We start from the raw sequence: 18,338 nt of genomic DNA on the forward strand, positions 1-18,338 counted from the left end.
AAAACAATTCACAGATCACAATAGATTTGCACTGGCCCGGTGGAGTTCCGTGCCTAGAGATATTTGCCCCAAAGACTGGCGCCCCTTTCGGTATTTCTTTTTGTATTAATCAATCATCAAAGTACAAGAGAGCGGTTAGGGTTTCACTCTCAGACTCTGCGTCCAGATGCTCTGAGAAGTGAGGCCCTCACCACTAATTTAAAGGTTACAAGGGATGCCCAAAAGCAGAGCCCCAAAAGCTTGAAAGCAAAAGCAGATTCTCTCTCTCTCTCTCAATGAGAGTCAATAAAAAGCAAGTTCTCTTTTTCTCTTTCTTTCTCCCAAATCAAAGCGAAAAGCGGAGATTTGCGTCGCTCAAAATTTCCCAAAGAAAAAAAAAAATATATTATTATTATTTTTAAAAAAAAATATTCCACCTCCGCGATTTCCAAAAATTAGGGTTTCTGGCAGAAATTAGGGTTTGCAGGCATTTTAGGGTTTTTGGCAGAAATTAGGGTTTCTGCTGTCCACCACGTCATCACTTTGTGACATACCCCCCTCTTGAAAGCATTGTAATCGACCGAGATTACGCCTGCAAAACCGACAAAAGCCATAAACCGTCTTAGCAGACACTGATTGTTAGTACCTACGTACTAGGAACACACATCTAGCACATGTACAAAATCGACAGTCACATCACAGGACATCACCAGACATCACAGGACATCACATGACATTCAACATTCATTCGGATCTTAGACCATGATTTATCGGCAATGTAGCTAGCAATCACATCTAGGTCCAATCGGGACCTCAACGATGTCTGATTGTCTAACCCCTATTGCAACCATGTCTATTCGAGATCAATCAGACCAAAATGCTGCAGTCATTTCGGCTGTAAGTTCCTGCACTCACAAGAAGTCAAGAACAAATCAGTATCATAATCAGGAATTCCATTTCATAAAGTCATCCAGCAAAATACTGTCAGCTCTCAGTATCCCTGAAGCTCAAAGAGACATCAGTGACTTTAGTATCAAAATCGAGGCATCTGTTGACAAAGGAGCGGAGTAACTCCCCTCTTGTGCATCCCACTGCACCAGATCTTCGGCCAAGCTGAGTTTCTGGGTTCCGTTTGGAGTAGACTATGCTAAACCAAAACATCGAGGTAAAGTTTCACAATCCGAGGAGTATCTGCTAGGTCCTCCTCCTCCATCCACTTCGCATCAAATGCAAGAAAGTTCTTGAACTAAACCAAGAACCGCCTTCGGACTTTACCTTTCTTCGTATCGTTATGTGCCAAAATCTGTTCAGGAACAAGGATCTCCTCCTTTTCTTCCACTGCGGGTTGCTCATCAGGCTCCCCATCATCAGGCACATTACCCTTAACAGGTTTCAAGAGACTAACATGCAATGCATTGTGAATCCTCCAAGTATCTGGCAGTTTCAATCGAAAGGAGACATCATTTATCTTTTCAGTGATCTGGAAAGGTCCGTAGTATCACATACTAAGCTTTGGAAAAAGCTTAGTATGTGATACTAAGCTCTTTTCCCTTTTTCTTTCGCAGGCGTGCCTTCTCAAAAGTAAGAGCACCCAATCATCCTCCTTTATTTTCAAGTCGCGACGATGGCGATCCGCTGCCTTTTTCTCTCGTTCTTGAGACTCCTGTAAAGTCTCGCGAACCTTGGCAAAAGCCGTATCCAAATCTCGCGAATATTCATCCGCTTCCAATATCTAATCTTTCGTGCTCAGGAAGGATGGAACCTTCGTAGCACTTTCAACAATCTCACATGGCGTCTTCCCCGTCGAAGAGTGTATCGTGTTATTGTAGGCAAATTCCACCAAAGGTAAGTTCTTTTCCCATTGAGTCTTCTGATCCGAGATACAAGACTTCAATAAATCTAAAATCACTGAATTGGCAATCTCAAATTGCCCGTCAGTCTGCAAGTGGAACGATGACGAGAACTGCAACTGCATGCCAATGTTCTCCCAAATTGCCTTCCAAAACAAACTCATAAATCTGGGGTCTCTGCCGGAGACAATCATCTCAGACGTGCCATGTATCGAAAAATCATCGTGATTATTCTGTGTTCTCGGGAGATCAAAAATGAAATCCATTGCAATACTTTCCTAGGGGTGGGTGGGTATGGGTAAAGGCTGTAACAATCCTTGTGCCTTATGCCTGTCAAACTTGACCTTCTGGCATACTGAGCAACTGCGCACAAACTCTTCCACATCCTTTTTGAGTCTCGGCCCAGAGAAGTATCTCTCTACCCCTTTCATGGTGGTAGCAATGCCGCGGTGACCCGTAAAAGGTGGACAGTGGCATTCAGTCATAACCTTTTCCCTCAACGGCTGTGTAACGCACAACATAGTCTTTTTCATCAAGTAGCCTTCCCGAAGGGAGTATCTCGCTATTGTCTCCCCATCCCGTATCCGTGTGAAAATATCTGCAAAATCTGTATCTGTGGCATACTGATTGACCATATCCATGAAGCTCCTATGATGTATCGCGGAAATAGCCAGAACCAACGGTTTCTGAGACAAAGCATCTGCCACCACATTCTTCTGTCCCTGCACATGGACAATCTGGAAGTGGAACTATGACAACATGTTCGTCCACCGCATCTGCTTTTCCGAAAGCTGCTTCTATGACAAGAAGCAGCGCAAACTCTGATGGTCTGTAAAGACAATAAAATCCGCTCCGAGTAGGTAATGCCATCACAATATACTTCAAATGACTTCTGCAAGTCCAGCAAAGTCAAAATAGGTCCCGTAGTCAATTTCTCTTTCAGTGTCTGAAAGGCAGTCACCTCTGTGGGTCCCCACGAAAAAGGTACTCCTTTCTGTGTCAAGGTATGCAAAGGGGAAGCAACCTTTGCAAACTTTCGTATGAACCGCCTGTAGTACGAACACAATCCCAAGAAGCTTCTAACTTCATGGACATTCCTCAAATCGAGCCAATCACGGATAGTCTCTATCTTCGCCGGGTCCATTTGCACTCCTGCTGCTGACACAGTGTATCCCAAAAAGCGTATCTCTAGTAGGAAAAATTCACTTTTCTTTGCATTAATCACTAACGTGTGATCTCGTAATGCCTGAAAGACTACAAAGCAGATGATCTCTATTGATCATCTGTGTTCTGCCTCATTCTTGGAGAAAACAATGATGTCGTCAAAGAAAGTGCCAACAAATAGCCTGTACTCTCGAAAAATCCTATCCATCATCCGGTTAAATGTCGCAGGAGCATTGGTTAAGCCAAAAGGTATCACCAAAAACTCAAATAACCCAAAAGTCGTCCGAAAAGCTGTCTTGTAGACATCTCTTGGCGCTATCCTGATCTGATGATATCCACTCTTCAAGTCAATCTTGCTAAAGCACGAGGATCCCTATAACCTGTCAAGTATATCATCGATCCTAGGAATCGGAAATCTGTTCTTGATGGTGATTTCGTTGAGAGTGCTATACTCGATGCACATTCTCCAAGATCCGTCTTTCTTCAAAACCAACAACACTTGAGAGCAATACGGTGAAGTACTAGGCTGGACAACACCCTTTTCCAAGAGGTCTTTCACTGGGTTCATAATCTTTTCATTCTGTACTCGGCTCACACGATAAGGTGGCCGATTCGATGGCGTGCTTCCAGGTATCAGATCAATGGTTTGATCTTCAGGCCCTCTGAAAAGCAATCGGCATGAGTGTGGAGAAAAATCTTGGCGTTCTTTTGATCAGGTCAAAACATATTCAACCTTTATCCATCGTTCAGTTCTCTTCCAAAAGAATGAGTAAGAAACTGAAGTTCATCAAGTACAATCTCTAAGCCCTTCATTTATCAAAGTCGCTTTCTCGGCCCAGTAGTCAGCCACGGCGTAGTTCTTGTGGTACCAAGGGATCCTGAGTAGAACATCACTCGCGTGCCCTGAACACCCCTGTCATTGCAAACGAAGTTTGCCAATGCTCGATGTAATGGCAACATCCCATCCGGGTGCTAGTCGAACTACCTCTGCCTATGGCGTCAGTCTGTTGGACGTAATTCCAAATCGAGCCGCCAATTCCAAGTGAAAAGAAGTTGGCCTTGGCTCCTTCAAAAGAGCTTCCTGATCCTTCACTTTGCCCCAAGAGCGGCAAAGTTTGTACTTTCATTCATTAGATTCGGTGCAGGTCCCACGCCATGTGGTACCAGTTCTGCTTTTCTATCTGTCTTTTCTCCCACGTTCCTCAGCTGCTCTCAGGCCTGTCGTCATCTTTATCATGCTGTTCTTTCTGTGTCTTTTTAGGGCACTGCGCGGAGATATGTCCCTGTTCCCCGCATCCAAAGCACTTCCCCTCTCTGATGAAGAGAGCTCTCTCCTCAGGAGTAAGCTTGGGTCGTGCATCCTTTTTTCTCTGGGTTGCTCTTTTTCTTTCTACTTTCATTCCCAAAAGTCTGTTCGGCTCGTTGTGTCATGGCCTCATCTGTGGGGTAGGTCAGACTGCCAGAGTGATGGCAAAGCCCCGCTTCGCATGACTCATCAACTCCTGAATAGAAGCTGACTTCTGTTCCAAGCAATGATCTCGGATCTCTATAGGTAGACCCAAGGTAAACCGCTCAATCTGTTCTCTGAAGGAGATCTTCTTGAATGAAGAGGCGGGTAGAAAAGAGCTCCAGAATCTTTCACAATAAGCATTGATTGTATCTTTCTTGGTCATCCGAAGATGGTTCCAAGCAGCTCGTATATCTCGCTCAAACTCTTGAGTCAACCAAGAAGAAATAAAAAGCCTCTTAAATTTCAGTCATTTAACTGGCGCAGTCTTGTTTAAAAGAAGCGTGGACCACCAAGTACGAGCATTCCACTTAAAGTAAGAGGCAGCTCTCTGAATCTTGGAGTGCTCTGAATAGCGTCCTCCCGCGAAAGCGATGTCAAACTGCTGTATAAAAGACAGCCTTCGAAGCATCTGAGTATCCTGAAAAAGTATCAAACTTGATCGAGTGGCCACCTTCCTTAAACTCTCGGACTTTCTTGCTTTCATCTTCGAGAAAGTCATACTGGTTGGCTTTGTAAAAATTCTTCTTGTTCGCATAAAACTTTCCGTCATCGGAATCTGAGCTGTCTGTAGACGAGTCCTCAGTAGAACTGTCAGTCTCTGGGCGAGATGTAGCCTTCTTTGCCATTTTCTTGCCCTTTCCGAAGCTTTGTTTCTTGCTTCGCTTTTTGCTTTTCCTGTCTTCTTCGCTCGAGTCTGAAGAGCTAGAAGAACTGTCAGAAGAAGAAGAAGAAGAAGAAGAACTGGGTAGGCCTTCAAACTTGACGCGCTTCTTCAGTTTCTTTGCCTTGTCGAATGTCGACCGACGACCCAAATATCCCGGGAAGTCAGTGCCTTTCTTCTGCTTTTTGCCGTGCTTTTTGTCCTTCTTTTGCACGTCGAAAAGCTGAGCAATCCGTGCATCAACCACGTTCTCCAATTCCTTCTCCGTATATTTCTTGGAGACAGAAGGTTTCTTGAGAGCGGGTTTCGGAAGTGTTGTGGTTCTCTGCCACTCCATCTGTACCTCTTCCAAAGAGGTCCGGTTCATATATTTTGCCATCTTCGGATCCTTGGCAAAATTGAGCATCATCTTTGTTGCATCGCCAATCAATTGACGACGCTCCATCTCTGTTTGCTCCGCCTGAGTAGGCCGAGGCGGGCCATACTCTCTGTCTGAATCTTCGTTGTGATCCCAGCCCGCATCTCCAGATGCAGAGGGAGTCGACTGATCATTGCCTGAAGCCATAGGTGCCGCGGAAAAAAAATTCGGGGATCGGATTTCTCATAGAAGAGAAATCGGTTGTGCTCTGATACCACTGTAACAGACTTGGACACTCCAAGTCAAGAATCAACCGCGACAGCACCAAATAACCACTTCAAAACAATTCACAAATCACAATAGATTTGCACTGGCCCGGCGGAGTTCCGTGCCTAGAGATATTGGCCCCAAAGACTGGCGCCCCTTTCGGTATTTCTTTTTGTATTAATCAATCATCAAAGTACAAGAGAGCGGTTAGGGTTTCACTCTCAGACTCTGCGTCCAGATGCTCTGAAAAGTGAGGCCCTCACCACTAATTTAAAGGTTACAAGGTATGCCCAAAAGCAGAGCCCCAAAAGCTTGAAAGCAAAAGCAGATTCTCTCTCTCTCTCAATGAGAGTCAGTAAAAAGCAAGTTCTCTTTTTCTCTTTCTTTCTCCCAAATCAAAGCGAAAAGCTGAGATTTGTGTCGCTCAAAATTTCCCCAAAAAATAAAAATAAAAAAATATATTCCGCCTCCGCGATTTCCGGAAATTAGGGTTTCTGGCAGAAATTAGGGTTTCTGCTGTCCGCCACGTCATCACTTTGTGACACGCTGAAAACCCAGATGCTGAAATTTTGCGTTTTTCGGGCTGAATCTGCAAACTTCACGCAATCTGACCGTGCAGCGAGGATCTGCTGCTGGAAGGTGAGATCTGCGAGGTTCGGGGGTTCTATTGCGGATACTGACTGTTGAAAACTGAAAACGTTGATGCTAACTGAGGTCTTGTCGCAAAGGTCTGCAAAAACGCTGATGGTCTCAGGTTGATGCAAAAACGCTAGGGCTGAAAACTGCTATCTACTGCGGAATCTGCTAATGCTAGGAAATATGCGGTCTTTTGTTGTCGCCGGGGCTGATCTGCTCTGCAAAAACGCCAGGGATGATCTGTCTTGCAAAAATGCTAGCTTCTCAGATGGCTAAAAACGCTAGGTCTGTTGCGGGGGTTGGTCTTGCTGAGAAGTTGCCAGTTGAGCAAGTGCTCCTGCTGCCTCTTCTGCCAAAAATGCTAGCGCTAGGGTTTTCTTATATAGTTCCTTGCAAAATTGCCCTACCTAGTTCCCAACAAAAGTCACTTAAAAATAATAAGTGAAAATGTCAAAAATAGGAAAAATAGGTCTATGCACTGTAAAGATGCTCCCGATGGGTTCTGATGGAAATCTGATGATCATGCTGTGTGCAATCAGAGGATATGCATCTAATCTAAGTGTCTGGACATGCACGGTCTACGAACAGATTCACAAAAGTGCCAGATCACTTCCTAAGCTAACTAAACTGAACCCATGTCATGAAGTAGCTTGTCCACATACATACAGGGTTAGATGTGCACGTAACAGCTCCATTCTCTCCGATGGGTGGAGTGATCGTAAGAAGAGGGGCATCATTAACATGCTTGCGTCATGCCCTCTTGGTACCTACTTCTTGCAAGCTGGTTGATGCGGGAGCAGGAGGCAAGGTCACGGGAAAATTCATCTACAAGCACATCAAGGCGGCAATAGAAGAGGTGAGAGTTTAAGTTGCCCCCTCTTCTTGTGCATTGTGTAGTATGTACTTACTACTTTTCGCCCTCTTGATGAGTGTTCTAAATTTTTCTCTCCTTAATGTAGGTCAGGCCCAAAACGTGGTGCAAGTGATCACCAAGGCTGAATACAAGAACATTGTATGGACCCCTTGTGCCTCCCATTGCCTCGATCTTCTCATGGAAGACATAGGAGAACTAGAATGGATGAAGGCCACTCTTGTCAACTTCATCAATGCCAAGATGAGAGTACTTGCAATTTTTCGCACGTACTCCGACAAGGAGTTGAAGAAACCCTCGGCAACACGATTTGCCTCTATGTGGCTTCTTCTTAAGCGCCTCTACGATGTCCAAAACAAAGTGCAAAAAACCATGGTGTCCGATGAGTTCAAGCAATGGTGTGAGAGAGAGAACCAAGCAACCTCACAAGAGGCAAAGGCCATCCAACGGCTTTCCCACAAAGAAGAATTTTGGGAAGAGGTGAAGGGTCTTGTGGTAGCCATCTTGCCCATCTACAAAGTGCTCCGAATGACCGACATGGAGGGATCTACCATAGGCCTTCGTCACCACTTCATGGACGAGGCATACAAGGACATAGAGACATCAACCATTCTTGATGGTCCACCCGATGGGACACGGTATCTCCTTTGCTCTCCATTCTCAAGTCGACAAAATGCTTTTTGCTAATTTGCACCATGCCTCCCCTCTCTCTCTCTCTTTCTCTCTCTTCTTGTAGTAATGTCTTTGAAGATTCCCCCAAGAGGGATGACATCCTCTTTCTTTTCCAAAAGAGGTGGGATTTTATGAAGAGGCCCATTCACCACTTTGCGGCTCTCTTGCATCCGGCCTACAAGCCGGATCCTTTCACAGACCAAATGCTACAAGAAGAGAGCCGCAACTTCCTTCCAAGGCCCTCTCTAAAGATCATCACGACGCATTCCTTCAAGAGCTAATCAACTATGGAGACCAAAGAGGCACGGCTTTTACTTCCACCATATGTTGGAAGAGGGAGTCCTTGGTGAAGCCTCTTTTTTGGTGGGAGAGCTTCGGGTACCAATTGCCTCACCTTCAAAGAGTTGCATTAAGGATTCTTGGACTCACTATCTCTTGAATATAATTTAGAATTGCTCGTCTGGTGCATGTGAGCGAAATTGGTCCGCATACTGGCTTATCCACACCAAAATTCGCAACAAACTATCAACAAAGCAATTGGAGTGGCTCATCTATTGTCGCTCCAATCTCTAAATGTGGCGCTCCATGCATGAGATGCCTATGGCTAGACAAGTAAACCCTCTTTCTACACAATTGTTTCTTGACTCCTATGGGATATGGCTTTGCATTCCAATTAACATGTGCTAACTTTGTCTTGACTTTTTTCTATAACTCGTCAAATAGGTCAATGTTGATGATTGCAAGCTCTCAATTGAGACTCTCAAAAGTGTCAACAAAGAGCATGATATGATGGAGGAGCAAATTTTTCGTGAGCTCTACTTGGAGCTAGAAGAGATTGTCCGACAGGTTTCTCATACACGATCACGCAAGAGGGTCATTGTGCGTGGAATCCCTACGCCTTCGGCTACAAGAGGTAGAGGTGCAAGAGTTTTCCATGCTCGTGGCCGTGGTCGTGGGTGTGGTAGAGCATCAACAACACCTATAGAGACAGAGACACAGACTGAGATTGAGATGAAGGCTACTACTCCTAGAGGCATTGCTTTTACTTCCACCATATGTTGGAAGAGAGAGTCCTTATGTTGGAAGAGAGAGTCCTTGGTGAAGCCTCTCTTTTGGTGGGAGAGCTTCGGGTACCAATTGCCTCACCTTCAAAGAGTTGCATTAAAGATTCTTGGACTCACTATCTCTTGAATATAATATAGAATTGCTCATTTGGTGCATGCGAGCGAAATTGGTTCACATACTCGCTTATCCACACCAAAATTCGCAACAAACTATCAACAAAGTAATTGGAGCGGCTCATCTATTGTCGCTCCAATCTCTGAATGTGGTGCTCCATGATTGAGATGCCTATGGCTAGACAAGTAAACCCTCTTTCTACACACTTGCTTCTTGTGTAACAAACTTGGACACTCCAAGTCAAGAATCAACCGCGACAGCACCAAATAACCACTTCAAAACAATTCACAGATCACAATAGATTTGCACTGGCCCGGCGGAGTTCCGTGCCTAGAGATATTGGCCCCAAAGACTAGCGCCCCTTTCGGTATTTCTTTTTGTATTAATCAATCATCAAAGTACAAGAGAGCGGTTAGGGTTTCACTCTCAGACTCTGCGTCCAGATGCTCTGAGAAGTGAGGCCCTCACCACTAATTTAAAGGTTACAAGGGATGCCCAAAAGCAGAGCCCCAAAAGCTTTTAAAATCAAAAGCATCAATTCTCTCTCTCTCTTAGAGAGTCTTTTCTCTTTTTTTTATTAAAAAAAAAAGCAAAAGCAAAATTCGCGTCGCTCATCATTTTCCAAAAAAAATAATAATAATAATCCGCCTCCGCGATTTCCGGAATTTAGGGTTTTTGGTAAAAATTAGGGTTTGCAGGAATTTTAGGGTTTCTGGCAGAAATTAGGGTTTCTGCTGTCCACCGCGTCATCACTTTGTGACATACCCCCCTCTTGAAAGCATTGTAATCGACCGCGATTACGCCTGCAAAACCGACAAAAGCCATAAACCGTCTTCGCAGACACTGACTGTTAGTACCTACGTACTAGGAACGCACATCTAGCACATGTACAAAATCGACAGTCACATCACCAGACATCACAGGACATCACATGACATTCAAGATTCATTCGGATCTTAGACCATGATTTATCGGCAATGTAGCTAGCAATCACATCTAGGTCCAATCGGGACCTCATCGATGTTCGATTGACTAACCCCTATTGCAACCATGTCTATTCGAGATCAATCAGACCAAAATGCTGCAGTCATTTCGGCTATCAGTTCCTGCACTCACAAGAAGTCAAGAACAAATCAGTATCATAATCAGGAATTCCATTTCATAAAGTCATCCAGTAGAATACTGTCAGCTCTCAGTATCCCTGAAGCTCAAAGAGACATCAGTGACTTTAGTATCAAAATCGAGGCATCTGTTGACAAAGGAGTGGAGTAACTCCCCTCTTGTGCATCCCACTGCACCAGATCTTCGGCCAAGCTGAATTCTGGGTTCCATTTGGAGTAGACTATGCTAAACCAAAAGCATCGAGGTAAAGTTTCACAATCTGAGGAGTATCTGCTAGGTCCTCCTCCTCCATCCACTTCGCATCAAGTGCAGGATAATTCTTGAACTTAACCAAGAACCGCCTTCGGACTTTACCCTTATGAAGACTTCGTATCCTTATGTGCCAAAATCTGTTCAGGAACAAGGATCTCCTCGTTTTCTTCCACTTCGGGTTGCTCATCAGGCTCCCCATCATCAAGCACATCACCTTTAAAAGGTTTCAAGAGATTCACATGAAATGCATTGTGAATCCTCCAAGTATCTGGCAGTTTCAGTCGGAAGGAGACTTCATTTATCTTTTCAGTAATCTGGAAAGGGCCGTAGTATCGCATTCTAAGCTTTGGAAAAAGCCTCTCCTTTCCCTTGTTCTTTCGTAGGCGTGCCTTCTCAAAACGTAAGAGCACCCAATCATCCTCCTTCAATTTCATGTCGCGACGATGGCGATCCGCTGCCTTTTTCTGTCGTTCTTGAGACTTCTGCAAAGTCTCGCGAACCTTGGCAAAAGCCGTATCCAGATCTCGCGTATATTCATCCGCTTCAAAGATCTTATCTTTCGTGCTCAGGAAGGGTGGAACTTTTGCAGCACCTTCAACAATCTCAAATGGCGCCTTCCCTGTCGACGAGTGTATCGTGTTATTGTAGGCAAATTCCACCAAAGGTAAATATCTTTCCCATTGAGTCTTCTGATCTGAGATATAAGACTTCAATAAATCTAGAACCACTGAATTGGCAATCTCGGATTGCCCATCAATCTGCGGGTGGAACGATGACGAGAACTGCAACCGCGTGCCAATGTTCTCCCAAATTGCCTTCCAAAACAAACTCGTAAATCTGGGGTCTCTGTCGGAGACAATTGTCTCAGGCATGCCATGTAATCTGAAAATCTGGGCCACAAACAGTCTCGCTAAGTGATCCAGCTTGACTGTTTTCTTCACTGGAATGAAATGAGCCTGTTTGCTAAATCTATCAATAACAGTCCAGATACCATCGTGACCACTCTGTGTTCTCGGGAGATCAAAAATGAAATCCATCGCTATACTTTCCCAGGGGCGGGTGGGTATGGGTAAAGGTTGTAACAATCCCTGTGCTTTATGCCTATTAAACTTGACCTTCTGGCATACCAAGCAACTGCGCACAAACTCTTCCACATCTTTCTTGAGTCTCGGCCAAAAGAAATATCTCTCTACCCCTTTCATGGTGGTAGCAATGCCGCGGTGACCCGTAAAAGGTGGACAATGGCATTCAGTCATAACCTTTTCCCTCAACGGTTGTGTAACGCACAACATAGTCTTTTTCATCAAGTAGCCTTCCCGAAGGGAGTATCCAACTACTATCTCCCCATCCCGTATCCGTGTGAAAATATCTGCAAAATCTGTATCTGCGGCATACTGATCGACCATATCCTCGAAGCTCCTATGATGTATCACGGAAATAGCCAGAACCAACGGTTTCCGAGACAAAGCATCTGCCACCACATTCTTCTGTCCCTGCACATGGACAATCTGGAAGTGGAACTGTGACAAGATGTTCGCCCACCGCATCTGTTTTTCCGAAAGCTGCTTCTGTGACAAGAAGTAGCGCAAACTCTGATGGTCTGTAAAGACAGTAAAATCCGCTCCGAGTAGGTAATGCCGCCACTGAGTAAGAGCATGGATAACCGCCAAAAGCTCTTTCTCATAGATCTGTGCTGTCATCTCCGGCCTAGAGAACAAACGGCTCTCGTAAGCTATGACATGGCCTTCTTGCATCAAGACCGCACCCAGACTACGACCACAAGCATCACAAAATACTTCAAATGACTTCTGCAAGTCCGGCAAAGTCAAAATAGGTCCCGTAGTCAATTTCTCTTTCAACGTCTGAAAGGCAGTCACCTCTGGGGGTCCCCACGAAAAAGGTACTCCTTTCTGTGTCAAGATATGCAAAGGGAAAGCAACCTCTGCAAACTTTCGTATGAACCGCCTGTAGTACGAACACAGTCCCAAGAAGCTTTTAACTTCATGGACATTCTTCAAGTCGGGCCAATTACGGATAGTCTCTATCTTGGCCGGATCCATTTGCACTCCTGCGGCTGACACAATGTGTCCCAAAAAGTGTATCTCTAGTAGGAAAAATTCACTTTTCTTTGCATTAATCACTAACTTGTGATCTCGTAATGCCTGAAAGACCTGAAGCAGATGATCTCTGTGTTTTGCCTCATTCTTGGAGAAAACAATGATGTCGTCAAAGAAAGTGCCAACAAATAGCCTGTACTCTCGAAAAATCCTATCCATCATCCGGTTAAATGTCGCAGGAGCATTGGTTAAGCCAAAAGGCATCACCAAAAACTCAAATAACCCAAAAGTCGTCCGAAAAGCTGTCTTGTAGACGTCTCCCGGTGCTATTCTGATCTGATGATATCCACTCTTCAAGTCAATCCTGCTAAAGCATGAAGATCCCTGTAACCTGTCGAGTATATCATCGATCCTAGGAATCGGAAATCTGTTCTTGATGGTGATTTTGTTGAGAGCTCTATAATCGATGCACATTCTCAAACCAACAATACTGGAGAGCAATACGGTGAAGTACTAGGCTGGACAAGACCCTTTTCCAAGAGGTCTTTCACTTGGTTCATAATCTCTTCATTTTGTGCTCGGCTCACACGGTAGGGTGGCCGGTTCGGTGGTGTACTACCAGGTATCAGATCAATGGTATGATCTTCAGGACGAGCAGGTGGTAACTCTCCTGGCAGGCCTTCTGAGAAGCAATCGGCGTGAGAGTGTAGAAAATCTTAGCGTTCTTTATCAAGTTTAGACATATTTGTCCTATCATCATCACTCAACTCTTTCATAAAGATCGAGTAAACAAACAGACTGGATTTCATTAATTTTGAAATGGCCGAAGCCGATATAATAGGGACAGACTCGCCCTTCAGTTTAATATCAAGTACAATTTTTCTGCCCTTTTCTGTAGTCAAAGTCGCTTTTCTCGCCCGATAATCGACCACGGCGTTGTTCTTGTGGTACCAGGGAATCCCTAAGAGAACATCACAACCCTCCAAAGGCATTATGAAGAAGTCCTCATGCCCCAAATACCCCTGACAATGCAACCGAAGTTTGCCAATGACAGGTGTAATGGCTACGTCCCTGCCGGGTGCCGCTAGAACTGCCTCTGCAAGTGGTCCCATCCGATCGGGAGTAATCTCGAGCCGCGCCGCCAAGTCCGGTGAAATGAAGTTGGCCTTGGCTCCTCCATCAAAGAAAATCAGGGCCTCTTGATCTTTCACTTTGCCCCAAGCTCGGCAAAGTTCTGTACTCTCATCCATGGTGTCGGGATCAGTACCCACACAATCTGGAACCAGTCCTGTTTTCATCTTGCCTTTTCGTACACGGTCCTCAGCTGCTCTCGAACTCTCAGGCCTTTCGTCGTCCTTGTCATTCTGTTCTTTCTGTGCCTTTTTAGGGCACTTCGCGGAGATATGTCCAGTTTCCCCGCATCCAAAGCACTTCCCCTCCTTGATGTAGCGAGTCCGCTCCTGAGGAGTAAGTCGAGGTCGTGCATCCTTTTTCTCTGGGTTGCTCTTTCTTTTTCTACTTTCATTCCCAGAAGTCTGTCCGGTTCGTTGTGTCATGACCTCATCTGTGGGTAGGTCAGACTGCCAGAGTGAATTGCAAAGCCCCGCTTCGCATGACTCATCAACTCCTGAATAGAAGCTGACTTCTGTTCCAAGCAGTGGTCTCGGATCTCTGTAGGTAGACCCAATGTAAACCGCTCAATCTGTTCTCTGAACGAGATCTTCTTGAATGAAGAGGCAGGTAGAAAAGAGTTCCAAAATCTTTCACAGTAAGAATTCACTGTATCGCTCTTGGTCATCCGGAGATGGTTCCAAGCAGCTCGTATATCTCGCTCAAACTCTTGAGTCAACCAAGAAGAAATAAAAAGCCTCTTGAATTTCAGCCATGTAATTGGCACAGTCTTGCTTAATAGAAGCGTGGACCACCAAGTGCGAGCATTCCCCTTAAAATAAGAGGCAGCTCTCCGAATCTTGGAGTGCTCTGAATAGCGTCCTCCCGCGAAAGCGATGTCAAACTGCTGTATAAAAGACAAAGCCTTTGAAGCATCGGAGTATCCCGAAAGAGTATCAAACTTAAGTGCTTGGCCACCTTCCTTAAACTCTCGGACTTTCTTGCTTTTATCTTCGAGAAAGTCATACTGGTTGGCTTTGTAAAAATTCCTCTTGTTTGCATAAAAGTTTCCGTTGTCAGAGTCTGAACTGTCCGTAGACGAGTCCTCTGTAGAAGTGTCACTCACTGGGCGAGACCTAGATTTCCTTGCCTTTTTCTTTCCCTTTCCGAAGCGTTGTTTCTTGCTTCGCTTTTTGCTTTTCCTATCTTCTTCGCTCGAGTCTGAAGAGCTAGAAGAACTGTCAGAAGAAGAAGAAGAACTAGGTAGGCCTTCAAACTTGACGCGCTTCTTCAGTTTCTTTGCTTTGTCGAATGTCGACTGACAACCCAAATATCCCAGGAAGTTAGTACCTTTGTTCTGCTTTTTGCCGTGCTTTTTGCCTTTCTTTTGCACGTCGAAAAGCTGAGCAATCCGTGCATCAACCACGTTCTCCAGTTCCTTCTCCGTATATTTCTTGGAGGCAGAAGGTTTCTTGAGAGCGGGTTTCGGGAGTGGTGTTGTGGTTCTCTGCCACTCCCTCTGTACCTCTTCCAAAGAGGTCTGGTTCATATATTTTGCCATCTTCAGGTCCTTGGCAAAATTGAGCATCATCTTTGTTGCATCGCCAATCAATTGACGACGCTCCATCTCTGTTTGCTCCGCCTGAGTAGGCCGAGGCGGGCCATACTCTCTGTCTGAATCTTCGTTGTGATCCCAGCCCGCATCTCCAGATGCAGAGGGAGTCGACTGATCATTGCCTGAAGCCATAGGTGCCGCGGAAAAAAAAAATTCGGGGATCGGATTTCCCGTAGAAGAGAAATCGGCCGGGCTCTGATACCACTGTAACAAACTTGGACACTCCAAGTCAAGAATCAACCGCGACAGCACCAAATAACCACTTCAAAACAATTCACAGATCACAATAGATTTGCACTGGCCCGGCGGAGTTCCGTGCCTAGAGATATTGGCCCCAAAGACTAGCGCCCCTTTCGGTATTTCTTTTTGTATTAATCAATCATCAAAGTACAAGAGAGCGGTTAGGGTTTCACTCTCAGACTCTGCGTCCAGATGCTCTGAGAAGTGAGGCCCTCACCACTAATTTAAAGGTTACAAGGGATGCCCAAAAGCAGAGCCCCAAAAGCTTTTAAAATCAAAAGCATCAATTCTCTCTCTCTCTCTTAGAGAGTCTTTTCTCTTTTTTTTATAAAAAAAAAAAGCAAAAGCAAAATTCGCGTCGCTCATCATTTTCCAAAATAATAATAATAATCCGCCTCCGCGATTTCCGGAATTTAGGGTTTTTGGCAAAAATTAGGGTTTGCAGGAATTTTAGGGTTTCTGGCAGAAATTAGGGTTTCTGCTGTCCGCCACGTCATCACTTTGTGACATCTTGACTCCTATGGGATATGGCTTTGCATTCCAATTAACATGTGCTAACTTTGTCTTGACTTTTTTCTATAATTTGTCAAATAGGTCAATGTTGATGATTGCAAGCTCTCAATTGAGACTCTCAAAAGTGTCAACAAAGAGCGTGATATGACGGAGGAGCAAATTTTCCGTGAGCTCTACTTGGAGCTAGAAGAGATTGACCGACAGGTTTCTCGCACACGATCACGCAAGAGGGTCATTGTGTGTGAAGGCGTAGTTAACATGTGCTAACTTTGTCTTGACTTTTTTCTATAACTTGTCAAATAGGTCAATGTTGATGATTGCAAGCTCTCAATTGAGACTCTCAAAAGTGTCAACAAAGAGCGTGATATGACGGAGGAGCAAATTTTCCGTGAGCTCTACTTGAAGCTAGAAGAGATTGACCGACAGGTTTCTCGCACACGATCACGCAAGAGGGTCATTGTGTGTGGAATCCCTACGCCTTCGACTACAAGAGGTAGAGGTGCAAGAGCTTCCCATGCTCGTGACCGTGGCCGTGGCCGTGGGTGTGGTAGAGCATCAACAACACCTATAGAGACAGAGACACAGACTGAGATTGAGATGGAGGCTACTACTCCTACAACCTATGTGCGGCGAGGCTCGGGAAGCGGTTCCATTGCAGCGGTAGAGAGCCGGAGTATGACGAGGAGGGGAATCTCCTTAGTGAGGGAGATTATGACACCACAATCCGATTTGAGTGAGGCTGAAGATGACATCGACGAGCATAGCTCACAAGAGAAAGATGATGATGATGAGAGCGGAGGAAGCTCTTAGATTTTAGTGTCTCCCATATCTTTTTTGCCCCTACTTCCACTTTGACGATTGAGGCTTAGAAGGCCTACTTTTTTGTATCATCTCGATTATCAAATCTCAACTTAGCTTTTTGATTTATGACATATGTAATGAGAATCGCGGTTCATGCTCATTGTGTCTCATTGTTCTTGACTCTCAACTCTTGAGTGTCGGCACTTGGCATTTGCAAGTTGTCGTCTTGTCCAATGTGATAATCAATAGTCTAATTGTGTGTTTTTATTTTTGAGCGTACGTAACCATGTCGTACAACATAAAATTTTCTAGTTCGACGAGTACTGTACGTTTCGTACGTGGACAAAACGTACGTGGCAGTACGAGACTAGAGTCTCCCCATTTGCTGATATAGCCCTCTGTTACAGGGGTAGTTTGTAGCCCATTGGGCAGGTTTGTTAACTAATGAAAGGATCTTTTTCTGGAAAAAAAATATGGTCATGGGACAATTCTTTAAACTAAGTTCACGTCCAATCATGGCCAGACAACGCCTTCTAGGACAGGACGGATGCACCACTTGTGACAAAACCAAGAGCCACAAATGTAACATGTATATAAATATGTTCATAGGGTGATTCTTGCGGTCCAGGCCCAAGCGAGAGTCCCCAGTAAATACTTGATTCTCCAAATTACACAAAGAAGTATACAACCCTTTTAATAACCCTAGCCCAGCAACAATCTTGAAAGCATGTTGAAACGACTGGTTCGTATGAATATATGTGGCTTTTCTGTGCACGAGCTCCTCTAAGATGCAGCCTTTGTTCTGCGTCATCAATCTTACAATCGCCCACGTTCACTTCATTGGAAGAAAGCACTAAGATCCTGCAACTAGCTTCATTAGCATTTGGCAGAAAGTTCACATACCTGCAGACCCATGTCGGCAACGGCGAACAGCAGCAGGAAAGCTAAACAGAGAGTTGCCCCAACTTTAGCGCGGTGTTTACTCGTCGACGTTACCCATGATCGTTTCGACGATACCCATGGAAGGCCTCGTATCGATTACCTACGCTTTTTAAAGCTGGGTTCATTTCTGAAGGCTATATTTGACATTCATAAGAGAAATTGAAAAGTTATAGTAAATTGTGCCTTACTCTTCGAGAAGCATGAAGATGTTTGGAAGGTGTTAGTGGAACTTGACATTCTATCATGGTACGCAAAGCATGAGAGCTATCGATCCATTAAAGAGATACAATATGTGCAAATAGATTTTTTGTCGTATCCAATAGATGTGTAAGGGATGTGTGGACATCTTAGATGCCTTTCATCATAACAACAAGCATTCATATTCTAACTATACTTAGGAACTAGCATATTTGGATGCATTCAAGAAAAGCCAAAAACCTTCATACACAATCAACATTTGAACATGGTATAATAAACAAAATCATATGCAAAATTCATTCAACACAAAAACAACATGATTATGAAAACGAGCTTCGATT

General features: G+C 44.6%; 1 protein-coding gene across 1 annotated transcript in view; it reads right to left on the reverse strand.

Annotated features, from left to right (window-relative positions):
* Positions 1-17,917, reverse strand: part of ACBP6 (acyl-CoA-binding protein 6) — a 38,996-nt gene extending 21,079 nt beyond the window's left edge. Inside the window, exon 1 of the mRNA XM_086511751.1 lies at positions 17,761-17,917. Within this exon, the coding sequence (XP_086367877.1) occupies positions 17,761-17,772 (12 nt within the window). The 5' untranslated portion in view covers positions 17,773-17,917. The remainder of the gene's footprint in view (positions 1-17,760) is intronic.
* Between the last annotated feature and the right edge of the window lie 421 nt (positions 17,918-18,338).

This window comes from Adiantum capillus-veneris, chromosome 1 (genome assembly GCF_014529385.1).
Source record: "Adiantum capillus-veneris isolate H3 chromosome 1, ASM1452938v2, whole genome shotgun sequence".
Classification (NCBI taxonomy): domain Eukaryota; kingdom Viridiplantae; phylum Streptophyta; class Polypodiopsida; order Polypodiales; family Pteridaceae; genus Adiantum; species Adiantum capillus-veneris.